General features: G+C 37.6%; 1 protein-coding gene across 3 annotated transcripts in view; it reads right to left on the bottom strand.

Moving 5' to 3' along the window:
• Nucleotides 1–20,064, bottom strand: part of DppIII (dipeptidyl peptidase 3) — a 364,629-nt gene that overhangs the window by 323,761 nt on the left and 20,804 nt on the right. For all 3 annotated transcript variants that reach the window (XM_090398644.1, XM_090398641.1, XM_090398643.1), the window contains exon 3: nt 7,741–7,860. In XM_090398644.1, coding sequence (XP_090254770.1) covers nt 7,741–7,860 — 120 coding nt within the window. The remainder of the gene's footprint in view (nt 1–7,740; nt 7,861–20,064) is intronic.

The raw sequence follows: 20,064 nt of genomic DNA on the forward strand, positions 1-20,064 counted from the left end.
GCAATGAAAATGAAACCTAATATAATATGAGGTTGGAATAGGAGGGGGGGGGGGTTAAGAAGATATTACCACTTTCACAATCCTTATACCTTCAATCTCCTTCAGAATATTTGACTGTATTCAAAAGAAAGTTATTCGCTTAATTAATGACACACTCTCTCACTGACTCTTTTCAGTTGCTTACTACTATAGTTGCTCCTTTCCTTGATTGTTATTACCTGAATATAACATTTTGTGTTTGTTGATCAGAAAGATCTCATTCTAATGAAAGATCTAAAAAAAATTAGAAGAAATTGGGAAGATGTTTTATAGGCCACGTGGTTAGCCTAGTGGTTGTGCTCTTCGCAAACATATGTCTGGGGAAGGCGTGTCCTAGGTTCAATTCCCGTCAGTGACATGAGGAGTTGAAAGATCTTCCTCAGCTATAGCCAAGTTAGCCAGACTTGGGAGTTGACAGTAGGATTTTTCCCCCGGTTTATCCTGGGGTTTTTCATCCCACAAAGCAGGTAAACCGGCCTTGAGAACTCAATACTACAGGACATAGAATGCATTGAGGCGTAGGGCTGCCCACCTTATCCTGTGAACGGTTTGAGGTCCAATGATTAATAAACCCTCGACACCGCAAGGTAGAAGAGGGTAAAAGGAAGATGAGATGAAAAAGTTTAGAATGAAGGGAGAAAAAAAATGATGTTCAAACTGGGAGGAGACTTCCAGTTTGAACCTTTAAGAGCCTTTAAGGAATGCAGAAAATCAACCAGGGCTTTTGATTAGTAACCTAAACCTAACTAACTCCTAACTCCTTTTTTAACTAAGTAATTTAAGGAAATTACAACGTCACTAGGATATGCAGGGTGTCCCAAAATTCACGCAAGATTTAAATTTAGTGCCATTTGTGTGGTAAAGTGTTGCCAATGAGAAAAAAAAAGACAGTGTGACAGCTCAGGGTTATTAAAAATGGAGTGCTACACGAAAGAATAACGCATTTTCATTGTTGAGCAATATTTTAAAAATAATGAAGGTTTAGCAGCTACAGTTCGCAATTTTCGTACAAAATATGGTCGGAATAGTGATTTAACTTCATCAACTGTGAAAAGATTAATTAAAAAATTCAAGGAAACTGGATCAATTAGTGATCTTATACACTCTGGCCTTCCTTCAACAAGTCGTTCAACAGAAAACATCGAAGCAGTTGGTGAGAGTGTTGCTGAGAGTCCAGGAACATCAATTCGGCACCGTGGTCTTGAATTGGGCATTTCGAGAAGCTCTCTACAGCGTATTCTCACGAAAGATTTGCATCTTTATGCTTACAAAGTTCAATTGACTCAAGAACTGAAGCCTACTGACCACACACACACAGCGAAGAGAGTTCGTTGAATGGATTATGGAAGAACAACAAGTGGATGCTTATTTTTCGAACAAAATCATCTTCAGCGATGAGGCTCATTTTCATCTTGATGGCTTCGTTAATTGACAAAATTGTCGCATTTGGGGTTCAGAAAATCCACGTGTGACTGTTGAGAAACAAATGCATCCACAACGTGTCACTGTTTGGTGCGGATTTTGGGCTCGAGGCATCATCGGTCCATTTTTTTTCGAAAATGCGGCTGGTAAGACAATAACAGTTAATGGTGCTCATTATCGCAACATGATAATCCAGTTTTTTGTGACTAAATTGCAAGATATGGATGTGGACGACATGTGGTTTCAACCAGACGGTGTCCCATGTCATACAGCCCAAAAAACAATTCAATTACTGCATGAGCCATTTCCTGGTCGTGTAATTTCCCGTTTTGGTGATCAGAATTGGCCGCCCAGATCATGTGACTTAACGCCGTTGGACTTTTGTCTTTGGGGTTTTTTGAAGTCTAAGGTTTATGCCAACAAGCCCACAACCACCCATGCCTTGAAGGAGGAAATTGAGCGCTGTATCAACGAAATTCAGCCACATTTATGCAAAACGGTCATGGAAAATTTCGACAAAAGAGTGCGTATGTGCCAGCAAAGCCGTGGAGGCCATTTACCCGATATGCTATTCCATGCATAACCCTATACTGTATACTTTATGAATCAATAAGAAATTACAATTTTTAATTAAAAACCTGTGTTTTCTATCAAAATTACTTCTTGTGTGAATTTTGGGACACCCTGTACATTAAAATAAATTTTAATATACTTCAATATTTCGGCAACGTCACATTGCCATTTTCAAGAAACTTAAGAATAAGACACGTGCACGCAGGCACAACAAACAATAAATGAGGAAGAAGCAGGCAGCTATTATTTCTCCTAAAATCCTGATGGTGCCCCCTAGCGGGCAATGTCGGTATTCTTGGGCAATTGGGCTGGAGGTCTTCTGATGTAGGTTTCCCAAATTTGAGGCAGTCTCATGCAGCCAAATTTGTTGAGGTTCGGATTGTTTCTTAGGGCTGAAGCTGATTCCATGAAAAGCCTTTCATACTTGTATTTACTACGGTGTACTATCGTGGCTTTCTTCCACTGTATTCTATGGCAGGTATCCAGCACATGGTCAGCAAGACTAGAGTGCACCTGATGCACTCCTCTCCTTCCTAACACATATAAACAACCAACACCCCAGAATCAAATTCGCCCTGGAAGAAGAAAAAAAAAACTGCCTTCCTTTCTTAGACACACTAGTCACCCGCCAGCCTGATGGAACCTTGGTTTTCTCAGTCTATAGAAAACACACCCATACAGGCAGATACATTCACCAACAATCCCACCACCCCTCGTCGCAACAATATGGAGTCATTAAGACACTACACAACAGGGCTAAACATATCTGTTCAAATGACAATGCCCCAACCACAGAACTAAACCACATTCTCAACACTTTCTCAGCCAATGACTGCCCCCAAAAAATATTTAAACCAGTAAACCACAACCCCCCTCACAACAAGGATTACTCTAAATCCATCACCATACCGTATATCCAAGGCACCTCGGAAAAAATTACAAAAACCCTAAAAAAACATAACTTCTTGTTACAGACCATATAAAAAATTGGCATCCCTTATCCGCTCTACTAAAGACCAACCTCCCCCACTCCTTAGACCAACCTGGTGTATACCAGGTCCCTTGCAGCTGTAAGCTGTCCTACTTTGGCCAAACAGGCAGGACAGCCAATATCAGAATTTCAGAACACAAGGACTACATCCGGTTTCACCAGCACAGCCTCTCTGGTCTTGCTGACCATGCGCTGGATACCTGCAATAGAATACAGTGGAAGAAAGCCACAATAGTATACACCGTAGTAAATACAAGTATGAAAGGCTTTTCATGGAATCAGCTTCAGCCCTAAGAAACAATCTGAACCTCAACAAATTTGGCTGTATGAGACTGCCTCAAATTTGGGAAACCTACATCAGAAGACCTTCAGCCCAATTGCCCAAGAATACCAACATTGCCCGCTAGGGGGCACCATCAGGACTTTAGGAGAAATGATAGCTTCCTGCTTCTTCCTCATTTACTGTTTGTTGTGCATGCGTGCACGTGTCTTGTTCTTAAGTTTCTTGAAAATGGCAACGTTGCTGAAATATTGAAGTATATTAAAATTTATTTTAATGTATATCCTAGTGACATTGTAATTTCCTTAAATTACTTAGTTAAAAATGCATAACCAATGTCTAACACTTTCGACGAGAATAACTCCTAACTCCAAACCTAAACCTCATGGTGTGCCCTGTTATCCACTCAGATATCAAACAAATGAGATGGCTACGCATTTAGAACATTGCCAACTTAATTGTATTCTAATTTCTAAGACACATGTAATCCAAATTCACATCAAAGATGCAGCAAAATTAGCATATGTAAACAATAAAAACTTAATATTTGTTAGCTTTACTAGGTTAAGGGGGAGGGGGATTTATAAATTAAGATGTTAAAATCAGAAAACTATAATATTTAAACATCGGTAACAGAATAAAATGCTTAATTAGTTAAACGATTACAGGTAATCAAACAATGTCCATTACATAATATTATACTTGACAATTAAAAAAAAGTAAAACAATTTTAAAAAATAAGTTTACCCAAGCGTAAGCAAACAAAGTATGTGCATGAAGTAACTGCATGACTATTTCTACTTGTATATAGAAGTTGTTAACTTCACATCAATGGCCTCAATATTCCGTAATGAGGTGCAAAACGGATGATTGAGAAGTGAAGCATGCAATCTGGAAGAAAAAGGCATTGTGGAGGCTGCACAAGATGAGATGATCAGTTATATGAGGAGTACAAAGAGCAAGCAAGGGAGGTGACTCATTTAGCGAAATTAGCAAATGGTGTTAAAAAAAATCCTAGGGAGTTTTTTCAATATGTGGCCAGTAGTAGGAAGAATGATTATGGGAGGATGATTGGTCAGTGATAATGGGAGAATGATAAAGGAACACATCTACTATATCCAAGAGGATATAGTAGGTCTTTAATGAGCAGTTTATTAAAGTATTCCATCCTTATTATTGTATAATGCAGAACTTGAGAGCAGTGGGAATGGGGGAAGAAACCAATCATGGTGAGTCAGCAGGAAGTATATGAGGAAACTTGATATCAATGAGGCCATTAGACTTGATGGTATATCACCACGTGTCTTGAGGGAATGTTCCAGGAAGTTCACAGCTTTAATGTACATTGTTAACATAATTATTAGATTAGCCCAAGCCCCAAAGGAATCGAAAGATGGCAAACTGTTCCACTTCATAAAGGGGTGATAAGACTAAAGCTTCGAATTATAGGCCATTCTGCTTTTCTGCTAGTGAAGACAAGGATTCAGAACTAGGTTGACAGCAGTAGAATTCTCTTTAATGGAAAGTATGGGTTTGCTAAATGAAGATCATGTTTTAGCAATCTGCTTATTTATTATAACAAAGTGACGAATACATTGGACAAGAGGGATGCATATACAGTAATATATTTAGATTTTGCAAAGGCTTTTAATAGACTACCACATGACAAACTATCATTAAATTGGAACTGGATAGTAGATTAGTGCATTGGATCGGAAATTGGCTGTCTGATAGATATCAGCAGGTTGTATGGCAGAGTGATATCCCTGAAGAGGAAAGTCACTAGCAGAATGCCCCAGGAGTCTATTTTGGGATCGTTGTTGTTTAAATTGTACGTAAATGACATTGGAAAAGGCTTAAATGGTGATTTAAGCCTTTTCCAATGTTTGCAGATGATGCAAAGTTGGGGAGCATTATGAGAATTAGGGCAGATGTAGTTTTGCAAGAGGACCTAAACAGACTATCTGAATGGGTGAGAATGTGGGGATCACAGTTTAATGTACACAAAGTGTGATGTTTAAAATTTGAGAAGCAAAGATTGGATACAGAGTGCAAGATTTGTGGGGATATTTTAGAGAAGATGGAGATGAAAGATCTGGGGGTGATGGTGCATAGGGACATGAAATTTCATGGACATTTTGGCAAAATTGTGAGGACAACACAGCAGATTATTGGAATGATGTGGAAATGATATAGATTTTTTGCATGGAGAGTGGTGGGTGAGTGCAGGGACAGTGAATGCATTAAGTCGAGGTATGATGAGCTGTGCATATGAGAGTGAGGCCTCCTATGATGAGTCTCACACCCTCGAGGTATGTTAATGATAATAATAATAATGCATTACCATTAATGGAAAGTGCACTACTTGGACTGGATTCAACCTTTATTGAGATCTCATGGAGGGGCCCAAACTCCAGGAAGATGCCAAAGTTTAATCAATCCTACATTTTTTATAAGTAAAAAAATGCATATCAACATGCTATTAAACACTGCGGATCAGAGATAGTTTAGAAAATTTTACCAGTGGGTTACACTGATGAAGCAATTGATGTGATGATAACAACCTCAACATATACAAGTAGAAAATATTGTGAAAATATAATACGCAAACTTATTCACTTACATTTGGGAAAAATATTCAAACAAGAATATAATTTCTTCTCATGTATCACACTTTTAACCCAAACTTTCTACAACTATTTCTGATCTGGAATATTTATTAATGCAGTGATACACATTTTTTTCTATTTCAGAGTATTTAATGATGCAAGGTGTAGCTATTAAATAACAAGACAAGGCGTGCTATGAATCGTGTACTCGTAGCAGTGGGATGCGCTTGCTCCGTGAATGAAACGAAGGTTCTAGAAGCAGTTGAGATAAGCATCATTCACTATCGCTTGTAGTTAGTCTGTAGGCAGTTATAAAAGAAACATGTGTGAAGTTACCTTGGGGGAATAATGTCTAACGTTAAACTCGAGTAATGCATTAATCTCAAATTCCTTGTGAAATTGAATCCATATCTCATGTGATGAGACATGGATTTTCCAATACGATCCAGAAACAAAGAGACAATCGATGAACTGGAAAACTCCCACGTCACTGAGAATGAAAAGAGCAAGAATGAGCAAGTCAAAACTGAAGGCAATGCTGATAGTTTTTTTTTTTTTATATATCAATGGCGTGGTAATGGTTGAATGGGTACCAGAGGGTCAAACAGTTAACCAACATCATTACCTTGAGGTTCTGACCAAGCTGAGAGAACGAGTGAGGAAGAATAACGCTTGGATTGTCAATCGGGACAATGCTCCAACCCACAGTGCACTGTCTGTAAAGCAGTATCTGGCTGATAAGTAGACCCCAGTGTTGGACCATCCATCTTACTTGCCATACTTAGCTCCATGCATCATTTATGTTTTTACAAAGTTGAAATCTGCATTGAAGAGCACCCATTTTCAGTCAGTGGATGAGGTAAAGGAGAAAATGGCAGCACTACTGAAGCAGATAACACCTGATGACTTGCAGCACTGCTTCCAATAATGGAAAATTCGTGTGCAAAAGTATATAGATAGAGGAGTATGTCGAAAGGGATAACAATTAAGTTGTACAATTGTAATAACAAACCACATTTCTGCAACCAGTCTCGTTATTTAATAGCCATAACTACACACATCATTTTACTACAATAATGTACCATTTATCTAACCTTCAAAACAATGGCTCATCAATTAGCCAACCCTTGCATATCAACTGACTTGTAGAGCACAATGTAACTGCACTTATTATCCAACCCTTTAATCATCAGAACATGGTGTTCTGATAATTGAAGGGTCTACTAAATGGCAGATTACCGTACTTGTATATAGAAAATGTATGACTTCTATATATTGATTTAATCTTCATATCTTCCTGTGTCCACTGATAAGACTTCAATAAAGGTCAAAACCAGTTTGGGTAGTGGTCTTTCCCATAATGTTTTTGCATTATGGTATAATGAGGCAATTGATGTGAAGTCAATAGCCTCTATATACAAGTAGACTAGGAGTGAAGATACTTCATGCAAACTGTTTGTTTATATTTGGGAAAGATTAAAACAAGAGTACAATTTCTTGTAAATATTATAACATTCTTTGCATCCATGTATTTATTGATGTAAAAACACTTCATGGCTGGAACAGTGGTTTAAGAGGATAAAATTATCTACCCATAGTGAAAAGAACTCACTCCCACCATTTCTGATAGATTTAATATCATTTTCTTAACATGGTTATAAATTATATAACTGTGCCATCTACAAAAGATATCAATATATTACAATCATTGTTTCTTGCTTCACTGGGAATCCCATTATTGCATGCAATCACTAACACATACAGCTAAGACAAATATCGCATTTCACACAACAGTTGGTTAAAATAAGCTATTTTGTAATTGTTACCTGAAATTCATCATCATCCATATTGCATTCTTCCCTTGCTGTTTTTTTAAGTTCACCAATAGACTGCTGACGAAATATTTTGTGAAGAAGAACATATATAAGTGGACTTGCTGGAGAAGTCTGCCAAAAAAAAAAAAAAAAAATAGAAAGGAAAGCAAGTTATAGAGAGGAAAATATTTTTTCCCTCTTAAAAAGTATATAGCTATTATAGCATTATAAGCTTTATATAAAAAAATTAATCAATGCTCATGAATCTTGACATTTAATTCAAATATTCATATCAATGTTACATGGTGTTTTTAAAAGCAAGTCAACATCCATGTTCAAATGTATTACTGATCCTTTTTTCCTTAAGACATTTACATTAATTTCTTTACCAATCTTCATACATATGATCTAGTCTCACATCATATAACACATGCTTTTAAAGGCAACTCATATACAGTAATCTCACTGCAGCAAACCCATAATTTTCAAAGGAACAAAGTTTAGTGATGTTTGCAACAGTGTAGCTCTTATATATATAAGCATCATCATTCTATAGCAAATTTAATAGGTACGAATGACTTGACAGAGGACAAAGAGCATGTCAGAATGGATATCAGGAGGCTGTTTAGACAGATAAAAGAGAACAGTGTGACAGGAAGGGTAGTAAGAGTGTTGCCTAAGTATGACTGTGGTGAGATGAGGCAGAGAGCAAGGATTATGAATGATATTGGCTAAAATGTGTGAGGAGAGGGGAGAACAATTTGTTAATGTGTTGAATGAGTTTGAAGGACGAAGTAAACTGTATGAGAGCGATGGACTGCATTTGAGAGTGATGGACTGTGGTTATGGTGTGAATTGCTTGGAGAGAATGCTGCTAGAAGGTAGAGGAGTACAGCGAATGAATCAGATCAAGTGGGAAGTGATGTGGAAGAGCAGGAGAGTATGACAGGAGAGATTGAAGAGGTGGTTATGAATGAGGAAGTAAGTGGAATGAGTATGGAAAATGAGAGAAAGGGTGTGCAAGATGAACAGGGAAACGGGGAGGCTCAGGGTGGACAGGGGTACACAGCATGAGAAAGGTGGATACTCCAAGAGGATGTGAGAGCATGTGAAAATAGGAAAGGAATGTAATGACCTGGGATCAAGAGGAAACAGTTGGAATTGAAGAGGGTTCTAAAATGAATAAGCAGAAAGGGAAATGGCTCCAGTCGAGCATGGAGAGATCACATCGAATGAGTGGTATCAGTGGAACTAGCTGTAGATTCAGGAATGAGCTGTTGTGTTTGTATACAAATGCTAGAAGTGCAAGAAACAAGGCAGATGAAATGGTTGCACCAATAGAGTCTGTTCACCCAAAGATAGTCAGAATAAGTGAAGCATGGTTGGAAGAGGATGACATCCTGACAGGAATAGAGATTGAAGGGTATGGCGTGTTTCGTGAGGATAGAAGGAGTAAAAAGGGAGGGGGAGTGCTATTGATGTTAGAGAAAGAGTTATGTCTATACAAAGTAGAGATGCAAGATGGAAATAGTGCCAGTGGTTTTGAGGCAGTATGGTGAGAGAGAGAGAGGTGAATGGAATCAAATACTTGGTGGGATGTTATAGACCAGGAAATGTGGATGGTAGTGACTATGAAATGTATCATCAAATTAGCCAAGCAAATAAGAAAAGAGTGATCATTATGGGTTATTTTAATTATGGCAATATAGACTGCAATGATGAGATAGCAATTGGAAGTAAAGAAAATGAGTTTCTCGAGTTTTTGAGGGATAACTACCTCAGACAGTATGTAACAGAAGGCACACGAGGATTGAGGATTTGGTCATCTCATAAGAGGATGTAATTATAAATAAAGTGTCAATCATCCACCAACTGGTGAGAGTGACCATGAGATTACCTGAGTGGTTGCCAGCAATGTGAGGACCTCTGTAAGAAAAGGGTATATGTGGAACTACGGGGAGGGGGGAGGTGATTATGAAGAGCTCAGGAGACAGCTTGAAGGTGTAGCGTGGAATGAGAAGTTAGCTGGAAAAGAGATCAATGCAGCTTGGAGAATTTTCAAAAACTATCTAGTAGATGCAATGTCAATGTATTCCAAGGGTGAGAAAGTTAAATAAGGTAGGTGTGAAATGGATGAATAAAGAGATTAAGCATGAGATACAGAGAAAAAGGGCATTATGGAGGTGGTATAAGAGAAGTGGAAATAACCAATTCCATGAGGACTACAAAGACCAGGCAAGGAGGGTGACTTGGTTGGTGAGGGTAGCTAAAGAGAGGAATGAACAGCAGTTAGCTAATAATGCCAAAAAGAATCCTAAGGAGTTCTTTTGATATGTAGCCAGCAAACGAAAGAATGATTATGGAAAGATTACATTGATTGGAGAGAATGGTATAAAGACAGCTGTTGCAGAAGGTGTGGTGGAGATACTTAATGAGCAGTTCATAAAAGTCTTTCGATCTTGTGAATGTGACTTCGAGAGATTGAGAGCAGTTGATAATGAGGAAGAGAAACTGACTGTAAGTGAGCAAGAGATGTATGGGGAGTTGAGCAAACTAGATGTAAATAAGGCTGTGGGACTTTATAATATATCACCATGTATTCTGAAGGAATGTGCCAGGGTGTTAATGCCAGCCTTGACATATATTTTTTAATACGAATCTTGTACTGGGTCAAGTTCCTAAGGAGTGGAAGGAGGGCAAGATTGTGGCACTTCATAAAGGAGGTGATAGAACTCAAACGTTGTCGTTAAGTTGTTGGAGGAGCTTGTGAGAACTAGGATCCAGAATTTGGTTGACAACAATGGTATTATCTTTGATGGTAATTTCATACTAAAGATACCCTCTTTAGTATGAATTTGCTAAAGAGAGGTCATGTTTTAGTAATCTACTTACTTATTACAATAAGGTGACTGATTCCATGGACAGAGGAGAAGGATACACAGTAATATACTTAGATTTCGTAAAGACTTTTGATAGATTACCACATGATAAGTTGACAGTCAAACTAGAGAGGATGGGGTTGGATATTAGATTGGTGCATTGGATTGGCGACTGGCTATCTGATAGGTATCAACAAGTTGTGTATGGGGGAGCAATATCCAGGAAAAAGAAAGTTACTAGTGGTGTGCCTTGGGGTCTGTTTTAGGGCCATTGCTGTTTAACTTGTATATTAATGATATTGGTGAAGATTTGGATAGAGATATTCAGTTGTTTGCAGATGATGTAAAGTTGGGACGAACCATGAAGATCAGAGATGTTGTGGCCTTACAAGACGACTTGAATGAATTGAGTGATTGGGCACGAGAATGGGGATGTGAGAGTTCAATGTTGCAAAATGTAAGGTTTTAAAATTTAGTTTTAAAATAGAAAACAAAAATGGGATGCAGAATTTATGCTTGGTGAGAATATATTGTCCAAGGTGGAGGAAATAAAAGATCTGGGGGTGATAGTGGATACGGATCTGAAATTTAGGGGACACATGGCCAAAATTGTGAAGACAACACAAAGGCTTCTGGAAATGATGCAGAGGACACACTGACTTGTAGAAGTAAGGAGATTCTTGTTCCATTGTATAAGGCTTTGATTAGGCCACACATGGACTATTGTGCCCAGATTTGGTCACCTGGTTTTCAGAAGGATGAAGAGATGTTGGAAACTTTGAAACTACCTCTCTGGAATGTTGAGTATGAGGAAAGATTGAAAAGATGCAACTTACAGAGCTTAGTGGACAGGAGAAAGAGGGGAGATATGATAGAGACCTACAAGTTAGTAAGGGGTTGTTATAGGATCAATGCTGGAGAGGTTCTATAGGAAATAGTGGGAGATCAGGGGGAGAACCAGATGTCATCACTAGAAACTGTATAAAGAGGGTGCAAGTAGTGGAGTGAGAAGCAGGTTTTTTCATGCAGTATTGTGAATGATTGGAATGCTTGCCTGAGAGTGCGATGTCTGAAGAGAATTTGAGTGTGTTTAAAGCATGGTATGATAAGCTGTGCGTATGATAAAAGGACCTCGTAGATGAGTCTTTGACTCCACGGGGTCTTGGGTAGTAATAATAATGATAATATAAATGAGGCATAAAACACAAAATGAATACAATAACTGGTAAACCGTGAAACCAGAACAGACCAATATGGTCTATATCCATAATTAGTGTTATGATGATAATGATAATCATGTGGACTGACTGAGGATCTTCAGTTATTTGCTGATGATGCAAAGTTCGGAAGAATTATAAGTAGCGCTGCTGATGCTGAACTTGTTCAGGAAGATTAAAATAGACTTTTTACTTGGACAAAAGAATGGGGTTGTAGTTTTAATATCAATAAGTGCAAGGTGTTGCATTTCAGAGTGCAGAAATGCAAGGCTGCATACTATATTGATGGTGCTGTACTGCAGGAAGTGGATGAGATTAGAGATTTGGGAGTGATGGTTGACAGTAGACTGAAGTTTAGAAGGCATATTGCTAGGGTTGCAAAGGTTGCACATCGTAGTGCTGCTATGATAAGAAGTGCTCTAACATGCAAGGATAAGGATATGGTTGTGCCACTGTATAAGGCACTGGTCAGACCACACTTGGACTATTGTGCTCAGATCTGGTCACCTGGTTTTCAATGTGATGTGGAGACATTGGAGGTGTCATGAGACGAATGACTAAGACAATATCAGGAGTTTGGAATGCTGGCTATGGAGAGAGAGGGTGAAGAGATGTGGATTGCAGAGTTTGGTGGATAGCAGGAAGCGAGGTGATATGATAGAGATGTTTAAGTTAGTGAGAGGATTGTATCAGATTAATCCAGAGGGGATTATAAAAAGAGTACAAGGTGAAAGGGGAAGAACCAGAGGTCATTCCTGGAAGTTATGTAAAAGTGTGATGAAGAAGAGTGTGAGGAGTAGATTTTTTATATGGAGAATTGTCAGTGAATAGAATGCATTACCAGAATGTGTTGTTAATGCAAGGAGTGTTAAGGACTTTAAGATTCATCTCATCTTCTTTTTAACCTCTGTTACCTTGCAGTGTCAAGGGTTTATTAATCATCGGACCTCAAATCATTCACAGGATAAGGTGGTCAGCCCTAGGTCCCGGTGTATCCTATGTCCTGTAGTGTTGAGTTCTCAAGGCAGGTTTGCCTGCCTTGCAGGATGAAAAACCCTAGGATAAACTGGAGAAAAAACCTACTGTCCATGCCCAAGATCGGCTAACTTGGCTATGGCTGAGGAAGATCCTTCAGCTTCTCACGTCACCAACAGGAATCAAACCTAGGACTCTCCTTCCCCAGGCATATGGTTGCGAAGCACACAGCCACTAGGCTAGCTGCATGGATGACATGGAGAATTGTGAGTGAATGGAATGCATTACCATGTGTTGTTAATGCAAGGAGTGTTAAGGATTTTAAGATTCTATATGATAAATATGTTGCCAGTTGAATGAACCTCCCATGATGAGTCTGTCGACTCCATGAAGGATGGTAATAATAACAATAATAACTGGTAAACCAGAAAATAGCAAGTGCTATATACTAGAAAATTGATATCAAACAATGATTGATTGATTTTTTCTTCGTTTTTATATATATATATATATATTTATGAAAAAATTGAATGACTAGAACCGAGATTTAATTAAAAAGGTGTTAATATAAACACACTACTAGTTTCGGCCTGTAACAGCCTTCTTCAGGTGACATTATAAAAGAAAAAACACTAAACATTGAGGGTTAAAAGACTATGAACAACATAGACAGTCTTTATACATAATTAGCATGAAAACGTTGTAGTTGTATTTGAAGCTGTTCTTTCATTTGTTGCATTGTTGGGAGAGTGCGTGCTTGCTGCATCACGTGAACGCCAGTACATGATTACAGCTGAATGACTATCTGGGAGGTTGTAGCTTAAGTTGTTATTTAGATGAACAGGATTGAAGATGATTTCTCTCGATTCCTCAATTTTTCTTTCTATTTCGTCACTGCAACGGAAGATGTTTGTAGATTTTTCCCAGCAGACTTTGTGACTTTGGTTATCATCATTAGGATTAGCAGAGAAAAGGATATGACTTGATAATGCCCTTGCTCACTGTCTCTTGTAAGTAATGTCTCTCATGTGTTCTTCCATACGCATTTCGACAGATTTGTCTGTCTCCCGAAATAAGGAATATCGCAGTCACATAATATTTTATATACGCCAGGGTATTTGAGTTGATGATGACAAGGTTTTGGGTGGCTAATTAAGGAACGGATTCAGGCAATAACAATCAAGGAAAAGAAGGAGTAGCCATAGTATTCAACACAAAATACGAGGCTAATCTTCTTGAATGGCAGTCAGTCTCAAGTAGAGTAATGTGGGCAAATATGAGAATGGGGAACTGGACAATGAGACTTATTTGTGCCTATGGTCCCACAGAAGGTTCTACTAAGGTAGAAGTGGAGGAATTTTTTGAGGCTTTAGAAAAAGCAACTGACACAATGAAAAAGGAAAAGTTGGTCCTTGTTGGGGATCTAAATAGTAGAGTAGGAAATGATTGTGAGACATATAAAAATATTTTGGGAAAATTTGGAGAAAAGAGCAAAGCTAATAATAATGGCAAATATCTGTTGGATTTCTGCTCAGGACATGGACTGGTTATTACTAACACCATGTTCCAACATAAAAATGTGCACAAATTCACATGGAGAGAAGAGGCTAGGAATAAGAAAAGTCTCATTGACTATGTTATTGTTGATAGTGATGTTTTCTCCCTGGTGCAGGACACCAGAGTGTACAGAGGATTTGAAATTGGAAGTGATCACTATTTAGTCTTGAGCAGGATAAAATTGAATTTCATATTGAAAAGAATAACATGTAAGAAAGTTTTAAAGCGAATAAAAGTTGAGCAGCTCTCAGATGTAAACTGTAGACTAAAATACAGAAATATTATTGAAAAGAAAATGAAAGAGTTTGAGAACAGGAATCAAACCTTGGAGATTCAGTGGCAAACTCTGAAGGAAACATTGATTGATTCTGCCAGAGAGGCATGTGGTGAGGTTGTGTGCAAAGATAAAAAAATGAGAACTCCCTGGTGGACACAGGAAGTTAAAGAGGCAGTGAAGGAAAAGAAGAAAGCATATCAAAAGTTCCTGGCAAATAAGTCAGCTTTTACTCGTACAGAATACAGAGACAAATGTAAGAAAGCTAAACAGTATGTAAAACTAGCTAAACAAAAGTCATGGGAGGACTTTGGCAAGAATATAGAAAATATATATCAAGAAGGTGGCAAAATATTCTGGAGGTTGTTGAAGAAGCTTAGGAATGGAGGAAAGAGTGCTGTAAAAGGAATTAGAGATGATAAAGGTGAAATGAAAACAGGAGAAAAAGATATCCTTGAAGTATGGAGTAATTACTTTGAAAAACTGCTAAATGAAACAAGCAGTGATGACAGCACAGTGATAAAAAACACTGACCAGGCATGCAGTCAGGAATACATATCCATACTTGAAGTAGAAAAAGCCATCAAAGGCTTGAAATGTGGAAAGGCAGCAGGAGTAGATGATATTCGGCCAGAAATGCTGAAGTATGGTGGTATAAGAGTCTTACAGTGGCTGCACTGCATAGTTCAGAAAGCCTGGACAGAGGGACGAATTCCCGATGATTGGAGTAGAGCTCTCATAGTACCCATATATAAAAAGGGAAATAAAACTGAATGTGAGAATTACAGAGGTATTTCCCTACTGAGTGTTCCTGGCAAGATCTATGCAAGTATACTTGAGAAACGGTTGAGAAGAATTGTGGAAGAAAAGCTTGGTGAAGAACAAGCTGGATTCAGGCCAAATAGAGGCTGTCAGGATCAGATCTTCACTTTACGACAAATAGTCGAGAAAGCATGGGAATATAACAAAGATCTGTATTTAAGTTTTGTCGATTTGGAAAAGGCATATAACAAGGTGCCAAGAGAGAAGCTATTCAATACGCTGCAGTTATATGGTGTCAATGGGGCATTATATCAAGCAATACTTAGTCTTTATTTGAGTTGTGAGTCAGCAGTTAGAATTGAAGGAAGTACAGGAAGATGGTTTAATGTTAAATCTGGTGTGAGACAAGGATGTACATTATCCCCTCTGTTATTCATTATCTATATGGATCACATTATGAAGGAATGTGGTATTAAACCTGATATCAAAATTGGAGATGTTAATGTCAGCTCTTTGCTTTATGCGGATGATGTTATACTTCTAAATAAATCCGCTACAAGTCTGCAAGATTCTCTGACTAAATTGAATAGCTGTTGTAATAGATATGGTATGAAGGTCAGCAATAAAAAGACAAAGACAATGAAAATAGGCAGAATCATTGAAAATGTCAACTGTGTTGTGAATGGAGAACCTGTGGAACAAGTAAAACATTTCAGCTACTTAGGCACAATTTTTACTGAAGATGGTAAACTAAATATAGAAATAGACAACAGAATCAGCAAAGCTGGTATCGTGGGAAGTCAATTGAATAAATTCATATGGAATAAGAAAGAAATTAGTCGGAACACTAAATTAGCTGTATACAAGACTGTGTTCAAACCAATTTTAACTTATGGATCTGAGAGCTGGGTCAGAAGTAAAACACTTGACCAAAGACTAGAAACCGCAGATATGAGAGTCCTGAGAAAGATTAGAGGCGTGAACAGATGGCATCAATGGCAATATCATATTAAAAATGAGGATATTAGGAAAGAACTTGACATTGTCAGCATCCAGGAATGCGTTAGCAGAGCTAATCTCAGATGGTATGGTCACTTAAATAGAATGGGAGAGGAAAGATTAGCAAAACAAGTGTTCTCTGCCAGGTTGGCAGGAAAACGACCCAGAGGAAGACCAAGATATAGGTGGATTGATACGGTACAAAGTGCCTTAGACGATAGAAATATAAGATCTGATAATGTTGGAGTCTTGACAAGTAACAGACTGATTTGGAGGAAAATTGTAGATAGGAAATTAGTAATGATGTAATTTTTTCATGTAGTACTGTCATATCCTGTACACCCCTTGAGGGTACATGGCAGGAATTTGATGATGATGATGATGATCTTTGGAAGTGGAGTGAACAAGGTTCTGATATTGTATTTTTTTAGAACTTTTGCTAATTTATGTGAAACAGTACTTATGTAAGGAATAGATATATTGCTTTTGAATCTATTTGTTTCTTCTGAGTGATGTCTAGGAGGATTAAGAAGGAATTTGTTAATGATTTTCTTGGAATATTCATTAACTTCGAAAGACGTTTTCAGATGGTTTATTTCTGTAAGCAGTTCATTTGGATCATCAAGAAGAGAACGGGCTCTATGTCCCAAGGTGGAAATTATTCCAAGCTTATGAGGAGGGAAATGATGGGACTGACTGTGCAGATATCTGTTGGTATGTGTGGGTTTTCTATATATCGATATTTTTAGTTTACCAGAAGAGCGAGTCAGTTTGACATCAAGAAAAGGCAAGGAATTATCCATTTCAAGCTCAGCAGTAAACTTAATACTTTGATGTCGGCTATTGATATTGGATACTAAACGCACTCTCGCTTTTCTTTTCAATAAAAAAAGAACCATAGCTGAAATACTGGAAGAATCTCTAGATAATGAAAGTTGGCATACCTTTAATACATACTGTGAATCTCAAGCAGCAAGAATACAATACAATAACAAAGTAAATCTTATAAGAAAATTTGAAACGTTAAAGAGATTACAAAATAATAGGAACTCAAAACCACACATCAATATTGACAAAGTCGTTATCAACAAATCCTCCTACATACTTTCAGATGTAGAACAAAGCGTCCTTAGTAAAGGTCTAAACTTCATTCCTTCTCGAAAATTAATACCAAAGGAGACACTACTTACAAAAATAGAAAAAGCTGCTTCTTTTCTCCCTCCACAAGATGCAAACCTTCTACGTATTGAATCAATCTTTATTATCAATAACGCAAAACCACCTGCAGACAACATTACTTCAACTGAATGCAAAGCTATTAAAAGTTTAAAAAACAACAGAGATATAATCATCCTCCCTGCAGATAAAGGAAATGCAACAGTCATCCTGAACTCCGAAGATTACAAGAATAAAATGATTGAATTACTACATAATGATACCTACTCAATACTTGAGAGAGAGATCCAACTCGTGAACTTCAAAATCGTACAAACAACTTATTAAAAACAACAACTGAATTATCCCGAAACGTCCGTTTATCTCTACGCTCTCTCCATCCGTTAATTCCTCGCATATATGGTGTTCCTAAAATCCATAAAGAGAACACCCCATTACGCCCAATTGTAGAAGGTATCGATTCTCCTACATACAATCTTTCAAAATACCTTGCCAAATACCTCAAAAGTTTTTCAGGGAAATCACCATCCTTTATCAAGAACACTACGGAATTTGTTACATACGTCAAGGATATTACAGTTGATGAAAATGACATCATGGCTAGCTTGGACATAACTTCTTTGTTCACTAATGTCCCAACAGATGAAGTCCTAACATTACTCAAGGACAAGTTATCCAAAAAAATGTTAGCCTTGCTTACACATTGCATCAGGTCCGGTTACTTCAAATTTCAAGATAATATATACAAACAAAATCATGGACTGACTATGGGTAATCCTTTATCTCCGGTTCTTGCAAATATTTACTTAGAAGATTTTGAAACCAAGGCTATCTCTTCCTTTATTTTAACACCTAAAGTTTGGAAACGTTATGTGGATGATGTCTTCATTGTTTGGAGCCATGGACATGAATCCCTTATGGTTTTCCTCGAACATCTCAATAGCCGACATCAAAGTATTAAGATTACTGCTGAGCTTGAAACGGATAATTCCTTGCCTTTTCTTGATGTCAAACTGACTCGCTCTTCTGGTAAACTAAAAATATCGATATATAGAAAACCTACACATACCAACAGATATCTGCACAGTCAGTCCCATCATTTCCCTCCTCATAAGCTTGGAATAATTTCCACCTTGGGACATAGAGCCCGTTCTCTTCTTGATGATCCAAATGAACTGCTTACAGAAATAAACCATCTGAAAACGTCTTCCGAAGTTAATGGATATTCCAAGAAAATCATTAACAAATTCCTTCTTAATCCTCCTAGACATCACTCAGAAGAAACAAATAGATTCAAAAGCAATATATCTATTCCTTACATAAGTGCTGTTTCACATAAATTAGCAAAAGTTCTAAAAAAATACAATATCAGAACCTTGTTCACTCCACTTCCAAAGATCCGTTCCTTAATTAGCCACCCAAAACCTTGTCATCATCAACTCAAATACCCTGGCGTATATAAAATATTATGTGACTGCGATATTCCTTATTTCGGGCAGACAGACAAATCTGTCGAAATGCGTATGGAAGAACACATGAGAGACATTACTTACAAGAGACAGTGAGCAAGGGCATTATCAAGTCATATCCTTTTCTCTGCTAATCCTAATGATGATAACCAAAGTGACAAAGTCTGCTGGGAAAAATCTACAAACATCTTCCGTTGCAGTGACAAAATAGAGAGAAAAATTGAGGAATCGAGAGAAATCATCTTCAATCCTGTTCATCTAAATAACAACTTAAGCTACAACCTCCCAGATAGTCATTCAGCTGTAATCATGTACTGGCGTTCACGTGATGCAGCAAGCACGCACTCTCCCAACAATGCAACAAATGAAAGAACAGCTTCAAATACAACTACAACGTTTTCATGTTAATTATGTATAAAGACTGTCTATGTTGTTCATAGTCTTTTAACCCTCAATGTTTAGTGTTTTTTCTTTTATAATGTCACCTGAAGAAGGCTGTTACAGGCCGAAACTAGTAGTGTGTTTATATTAAGACCTTTTTAATTAAATCTCGGTTCTAGTCATTCAATTTTTTCATAAAACTATGTATGTTAACCGAGTCAATGATCATTTTGTCATCATATATATATCATCATCATCATCATCATCAAATTCCTGCCATGTACCCTCAAGGGGTGTACAGGATATGACAGTACTACAAGAAAAAATTACATCATTACTAACTTCCTATCTACAATTTTCCTCCAAATCAGTCTGTTACTTGTCAAGACTCCAACATTATCAGATCTTATATTTCTATCGTCTAAGGCACTTTGTACCGTATCAATCCACCTATATCTTGGTCTTCCTCTGGGTCGTTTTCCTGCCAACCTGGCAGAGAACATTTGTTTTGCTAATCTTTCCTCTCCCATTCTATTTAAGTGACCATACCATCTGAGATTAGCTCTGCTAACGCATTCCTGAATGCTGACAATGTCAAGTTCTTTCCTAATATCCTCATTTTTAATATGATATTGCCATTGATGCCA

This window comes from Typopeltis vanoorti, chromosome 10, assembly GCF_054136105.1.
Source record: "Typopeltis vanoorti isolate ZY-2024b chromosome 10, IOZ_Tvanoo_1.0, whole genome shotgun sequence".
Lineage (NCBI taxonomy): Eukaryota > Metazoa > Arthropoda > Arachnida > Uropygi > Thelyphonidae > Typopeltis > Typopeltis vanoorti.